This window comes from Sorghum bicolor, chromosome 5, assembly GCF_000003195.3.
Source record: "Sorghum bicolor cultivar BTx623 chromosome 5, Sorghum_bicolor_NCBIv3, whole genome shotgun sequence".
NCBI classification, from domain to species: Eukaryota; Viridiplantae; Streptophyta; class Magnoliopsida; order Poales; family Poaceae; genus Sorghum; species Sorghum bicolor.
In genome coordinates this window covers 4,685,298-4,692,223 of record NC_012874.2, presented here as the reverse complement: position 1 = coordinate 4,692,223, position 6,926 = coordinate 4,685,298, and the positions used below count along the sequence as shown (strand labels likewise).

Below are 6,926 nucleotides of genomic sequence, written 5' to 3'. Positions count from 1 at the left end.
ATTTCCTAATTAGATGCTATCATCAACTTGATTAATAGCGATTGGCTCATAAATGAAAAGTATTTAATGCAAAATTGAGTTTTGTTCTCTAGAATGCATTATATTTGAGGATAAATTTTGAATGCTAAAATGAACTATATTACAGGACGGAGAGAGTATGTAATTTCTCATGAAATTTGTGAATAATTTAACATATATTTCTCTGATATATGTGTTGGGTACCATAAAAAGGGATACCCAAATCAAAGAGATAAAAATTGCAAAAAGGAGATAAGGCAAATCACCCGAGATCACCAGGGCTCGGGCGCAGGCTCCGTCTCGCCCGACCCCTTGGCTTCAGGCGCAAGCTCCGGCTCGCCCAACCCCTTGGCCTCGGACGCGACGCCCGACCCCTCTTAGGCTCAAACACCGCCTCACCCGAGCCCCCATCTCGGAGCCAGGCTTCCCACACACGATGGTCGTACACTCGACGTGACATTCGTTTTGACCTCCATACCGCGGCAGAGCATGGCGGCAACTATTTCAACCACCCCGGCTACTGTGTAACCTTACCTCTTTCACTGTGAAGTACCGCCCTACAGTAAAAGAGGTATGGGAGAGATTAACCTGTGTCACTGTTGGCTGTCTTCTCCTACTGTTATAGGACATGCAGCAGTATCACCGAACCGACCCCACGATCACAACAGGGCTCGGCAACCCTCTACAGGAGCAACCATGCTGTCAGCCACGCCCCAAGGACGGGATAGGCAAGCTTCTACAGGGTCGGAACTGTGACTTTACCATTTACCAGAAGAGGATCACCGGTCAACACATGTAAAAACCCTGTGACCCCTTATGACTATAAAGGGGAGTCAGGGCACACATCCAAGAGGGACACACAACACTAGAATTCAGAGCAAAACCGCACACACCAGAGTAGTAAGTAACACTCTGTCCACCACACAAAGTCGAGACCTGGGACTTAGCCCTCTCTCGCAACCTGCTTGTATACCCCTACTACGAGCACTTTCGGGTGCAAGGCAATACAGACCCTCAAACTCACACTGGACGTAGGGCACCCTTAGCCCGAACTAGTATAATTCTGTGTGTTCCACTTGCATCACCATCCGGGTTTAGCAAAACACGCAGACTTATACTCGTTAGTGTCTAGACGACGAGTCTAGACGCCGACAATATGCAATTCATAGAAATCATTGAAGAAATTTGTGAATAATTTATGAATAATTTAACATATATTTCTCTGATATATGCAAGACGTTGTGGGTTTGATGGGTTCAACTCTCCAGAATTTTAGTTTTTAGTTTTTAGGTTAAGGCAACCTAACGTGACCGCCTTGGTTAATCGATTAACCGAACCGGCTCCATTAAGATCTAATTAACCGTGATTTTTCATTAGAACCGCCTCGGTTAATGTTTTTTGTCGGTCTCCATTGAATTTTTTGTGTAGTAATGTATCATTATCTAAAATATCACTATTGGCCCTAAAAAAAATATCACTACTGGAACTTAGTATCGGATAGCATTTGCTATCCGCGATCCATTATCTCGATATCAATTTAATTACTATCAATCCACTTTACACTATTTAGTAAATAAACCAAAAAAAAAAAACTACTTGCAACTGTGGTGGGTGGTTGTTGGCGTAAGATCGTCGTGGCTGCCATCCGCACTGGGAGATAGCCCAAACCGAGAATGGCCCAGTCGCCGAAGAAGCCGATTACCCCTAAGTGGGCCTTTTTTTGCTTATTGGGCCACTCCCGTCAGTTTCGCGATTTATAATTGCTTTTCGAAAAAAAAAAATCCGTTTTCAACCCTTATACAAGTTTCAGGCTCTTAAATAGTGCATCCATGGCTAGAACATTTTTTATGAGGATGGCTAGATTATTTAGGAGCCTCATGGACTTGACCAGGCTAGGATTGCTCAAGCATCCGCCACAATCGAAAGAGACTTTTATCATCGATGATCTATTAAGTATTAACCCACGTATCCAAACGAACTCTAGCTAATTTCAGTCGATTAAGAAAACTAATCTAGGAAATGTATTATTAGTATCTAGGAAATGTATGATCCACTCGAAAAAAAACTAGGAAATGTATGAGTGACTTGGGGACATCGATGAGGAAAACGAACTAATGTAGTACCTTTAAATCTTCTACCCTCCTTTGTTTTCCCATTCTTTGTTCTTCTTCCTCAATGACCTTTTTATTCGCTGTAGTGCAAAAGACAAAAGACTAAGGGCATGTTTAGTTCCTCCATAAGATTTGGTATTTTAGCTTAACTTTTTGCAAAATGGATTTAAACACCATTGTCAAAGAATGCAAAAACATGGTTTTGTAAATTTTTGGCATTTATGACTCTTGAGGTCAAAACTGTGCAAAATTATCTTGGACCGCGAGCTGCCTCTATTCTCCTTTTGATATGGGGCTACAGAATGCTTAAACTTTTGGTGCATCTAAGAGCATCTCCAAGAGACTAGGTAAAATTATATTCTAAACTATAAGATTTAGCTATTGTGTAAAATAAAAAAACTCGTTCAAAGCATAGAGTTCTACAACAGCCTTTGTATAGGATAGCTAGTGAGGACGACATGCTATATATGACAAGCAAAAGTTTAGGAATAACAAACTTGCTATTTTAGCAAACCAGATAGCACACTTGTTGGACTTTAATTTTTGCTCTAAAAACGTAAAAGTAGCCTAGATAACATGGATAACATATCTGTTAGAATTACTTTAAACACCTCATCCAAACTTCACAATGCCAAAATTATTAGCGTAAAATATTTAATGTCAAAATTTTTGGTATGGCTGAAGCACTAAACAGACCCTAACATGAAGTTAACAGTCTCGCACGTTTCACAATAACCCTCATCTATACCCACATTCTTACGGTATGATATAACTACAATGTGTCTTCTTTTTTTCACAGTTACTTCTGTTCGTTGGTCTGAAAAGTCATGAGTAAAATTACTATTGGCTGATTTATTTTGAGAGAAAAACACTGCTACCTGGCAGAAAAAGTACGGCTGATAACACAAGCGAACGGCTTAAGATCGTGACAACATGCCGTGGGTGTCGCCGGCATTGATCCCAAGGATTGTGACAACATGCCGCAGAGAAGCCAAGGCCGTGTTTAGTTTCCAAAGGGAAAAATTTCACAACACTGTAACACTTTTTGTTTGTTTATGGTAATTATTGTCCAATCATAAAGTAACTAGGCTTCAAAAATCCGTCTCGTAAATTTCAACCAAACTATGCAATTAATTTTTATTTTCGTCTATACTTAATGCTCCATGCATACGTCTAAAGATTCGATGTGATTGAAAATTTCAAAAAAAATTTAAATTTTAGGGTGGAAGTAGACAAGGCTCAAGGCGCCACAGCCCGGGAGCCCACAGCAGCAAAAATGTCATCCGATCAGGTGTTGCGTACTGATGGCGAAATCTGCACCCAAAGCCAAAGGGTACAGGTGAACTTTTGGTGCAGGAGGGGCAAACCCGTCAAAGCGCAGCAGGAATATAGGACATGGTACTAAAAGGTTGCCACTCCCATGTGCTGAATCTGCCGACCTGGGATGCATCTACTGCACACACACACGACATGCATATATACTACTGTATCCACCACTGACCAACAGCGATAGCAGCAACCAAAAGGATAGCAAAACCAGTGCCTAATTTCTATTCTTTCTCCTCGAGAAACATCATATGAGTTCACTCTTATGTACCTGACTTCTGACAATATTACGCTGGAGGTAAAGCCTAGGCAATCAAGACACGGGGAACAAGAACAAGAAACCGTTTGCTTCTTTCTCTTTCCCCGTTGCGGTTCTAGGGAACAAGTTTGCAAGTGGCGCAAATGTCCAGCCGATGAAGGCTAGGTTATCGGTTCCTCGCCGGGAGCCCACTGCTGGCGCTCTTGCGGATGAAGGCGTTTCTGTTTTTTGGCTTCGGTATGTCATTGATGTCCATCACTTGGATTGTCCTCTGCTTTTTGGCTGTCAAAAGAAAAAAAAAAAGGTAATCGTGAGAGAAAAGAGAGAAAGGTTAACAAATTTCTGTCATCAGACCCTCTTTTACAAATTGATTTCAGATATGACATCTTGTCTGCTTCAATCACTTGCTAAAGAAAGCACCATGACCAGAACAATAAGCAAGGATTAAGACAAGGAACAGTCTGAGAGATAATATTTTCCCTCATATCATCATGTTGTCTGTCTGTAATTCAAGATTAGGTATAAACTCAGTAATTTACCATTTTGTGCTTCTTGATAATTCTCCTGGAGCCTCTTCCTAGCAGAGTCAAGCTTGTCAAGGTCCAAAAGACTCTGCCTTTGCTCCCTTGTCACTTTCTGCACAGAAAACTGAAAATTATTCTCAGACTTATCAATCCAAGAAAATAACCAGACTCCTTTCGACAAAAACAATTTACTAGGGAACTGACAACTACAACTGTTTTGTTCACTGAAAGTGGAACACAATCTTTTTCTTTTCCTTTTTTTCAAGTAGCAATATTGTACAATGAGAGTAGTGACATGTGAGGCAAAGTTGGTCAAAAGATGCTTCATTGGGGTCCATAATCCATACTGGAGGGCCACTACTACTTTAAACAAAATGCAGTGCACAACTGTCGGCTTGAAAGCAACGGGGACCTAGCCACCTAGGAATTAAGGAGAAAAATCTGGTTAAATCCTTACAGCTGGAGCAGATGACGTAGTAGTAGCAGAGTTATGGTTGTTGTTCATCTGCTTGGAATTATGATGTGCTGGTACAGGGCTGGCCCTACGCTTTGCATCCATTGTTGAATCAAACCCATTGATAGCCCTCTCTGAAGCTGAACCATCTAAAATTTCAGAAACAAAGAGCGTACCTCCATAAGTACATTTTTTTACTGCATTAAAAAGATGAAAACTGAATGCTATGTCAGAGGAAGATAATATGTTGCACTCACTTTGCCTCTGTGGGCTGGGAGAATACTGAAATCCTGAAACCTGTAAGGTTCAAACAATGAAGGTGTATTTTTTACATAGTCAACGATCAATAAAGAAAAGGTAAATGTACAGCCTCTAATAAAATACAGAGGTGTCACCATAGATAATTGCTACTGTCACTGCACAACCTGTTATCTGTTACTGCTAGTAGTTTACTCAGCACGAAAAAAGCATGGATAATCGCCCTTTTAAGAGCTGTGACGGTTTGGTAAACTAACAGGGGAATAATAGAGCAGGGAATATTCCAGGCACGATGCTTCATACTAGAAAGAAGCTTTCTACACACAGGGGAATCACTGAAAAAGCTTGAGGTGTACTTATTCAGAGCAAACTCTAAGCAAGAAAAATTACCCGAGGGCTTTGGTGGCTCCTGCCTTGGATTTTATCTGGGGAGTCACCATCAGCTGCTGTCATCAAAGCAACCGATTTCCAACCATCAGGATTATCAAGAACAATCATGATTATCAAGAACAGGATTGAACCAAAGAGACTGTAAAAATCTACACAGTGACATACTCATAACTGTGGCGCTGCCGTCACTGCCGGAATTGTGCAGGCGCACCCATTCGTCCACTATCTCCTTCCACTTCCTTCAAGTTGCAAGCAACACCAGGTTCCACAAAAGAAGATAATTAGGCAGCATATTCAAAACAGAAAATCTTCTGCCTAGTTTAACAGTGTTCGTGTCCATGTTCATCACCTGATCAGCTGCTTCACCAGTCGCCTGACCTCGGCAGAAGAGTGCTTGCGCAGACCATTCACCTGCCGCCCGATGTCAGTCTCCTGCACGAACACGAACAGAAGCTTGAAAACTTTACCCTTCCCATGGCAGTTGCTGCTGCTCAATCTCAAACAAAGCGAGCAAACCGATTGGCCCACCCATTGTGTAAGCCAATTGGAAGAACAGAATGGCGAAAAGAACTTTGACCTGGAGGGCGCTGTAGGTGACGTCCATGTCTGCCAGGCTCTGCAGCAAGCGCACCAGCTCGTCCTCGGGCTGTGACAAAACACCACAAGCGTGCACAGTTTGCGTGAAAAAGGACGCGCATTTGGAGCAAATTCGCGTTGCGAGGTGGTAAAAATTAAATGGCTTCTTTGGAGGACCTGATTGGGGTCATCCAAGAAGTCCCTTATGGCCACGATCTTGCTCTCGAGCCCGGGCGCGCCGGCGCCGAGCTCCTCTGCTCGCTCCTCTGCGCCACCGGCTTGCGCGTCAGCCTCCGCCTCCAAAGCCACCGCTGAAGAAGCCGGAGCCGCCTCCTCGCCGTCCTCCTCATCCAGCCCCGCCGCCGCTAAAGCAGCAAGAGGCGGCGGACGCCCGGCGCAGTTGCTACAGCCGGCGGTGGCGGCGGCGTAGAGGCGCTCGACGATGCCGTCGCGGCGCGCGCGCAGGTCGTCGGGGCGGTCCCGCGCGGCCGCGTCCAGCGCGGCGTCAACCAGCGCCCACATGTCGCCCCCGAAGGCGTCCAGCGCGCGGCCGAGGCGCTGGCCCCGGTCCATCGCCGGGCGGACCACAGCAGAGCACTCCTCAAGTCACGGCCGCCCTGCACAGGCGCCGTCCGGGGAATCAGAGGCCCCCCGGCAAGCGAGCCGCGAGCGGGCGGGAGGCGGAGCGACAGCGACGGGGCCCGCTAAGGCTGCGGCGGTGGATCCGGAACGAGGGAGGAGACGAGAGAGAGGAAGACGGGGAGACGGGGAGAATTCTTGGCGATATTCCTATGGGCTGGCTATCTATGGCTAGCGGCTGGATTTGGCTGCGCTCAGCATCAATCAGCTTCGGTTCGGGCGGGGTGGTGCCGTGCGTGGCTGCGGGTTGGTTCGTTCTTGCGTGCGCCCCCCGGGGGGGGTGTCCTGGCCTGCGCCGGCGCTGCGGCGAATTGCGATGCTCTCGGTCGGGGCTGGCCGCGCCGGTGGCCGCTTTCCGCCGCCTGGTCCCA

At 45.5% G+C, this 6,926-nt stretch overlaps 1 protein-coding gene across 4 annotated transcripts; it reads right to left on the bottom strand.

The window, feature by feature from the left end:
- LOC8073607 (probable mediator of RNA polymerase II transcription subunit 26c) lies at positions 3,609 to 6,926 on the bottom strand. 4 transcript variants are annotated; one of them, XM_021460637.1, is made up of 9 exons: positions 6,094 to 6,926; positions 5,918 to 5,986; positions 5,690 to 5,772; positions 5,506 to 5,579; positions 5,341 to 5,393; positions 4,950 to 4,989; positions 4,696 to 4,841; positions 4,254 to 4,362; positions 3,609 to 3,996 (listed from the first exon to the last, which is right to left on the bottom strand). In XM_021460637.1, the coding sequence occupies exons 1-9, from the start codon at positions 6,487 to 6,489 to the stop codon at positions 3,881 to 3,883; spliced, it is 1,086 nt and encodes a 361-aa protein (XP_021316312.1). In that variant the 5' UTR covers positions 6,490 to 6,926; the 3' UTR covers positions 3,609 to 3,880. The 4 variants fall into 4 exon arrangements, with proteins under 4 accessions (XP_021316312.1, XP_021316310.1, XP_021316313.1 ...); XM_021460635.1 differs by having other exon boundaries at positions 5,341 to 5,396; positions 6,094 to 6,923; XM_021460638.1 differs by having other exon boundaries at positions 4,254 to 4,350; positions 6,094 to 6,916.

Coding starts and splice junctions, on each gene's coding strand:
- LOC8073607 (XM_021460635.1), bottom strand. CDS start 6,489: ATGGACCGGGGCCAGCGCCTCGGCCGCGCGCTGGACGCCTTCGGGGGC. Junction 5,773..5,917: donor TCACCTACAGCGCCCTCCAG/GTCAAAGTTCTT, acceptor GTGTTCGTGCAG/GAGACTGACATCGGGCGGCA. Junction 4,990..5,340: donor GGAGCCACCAAAGCCCTCGG/GTAATTTTTCTT, acceptor TGAACCTTACAG/GTTTCAGGATTTCAGTATTC.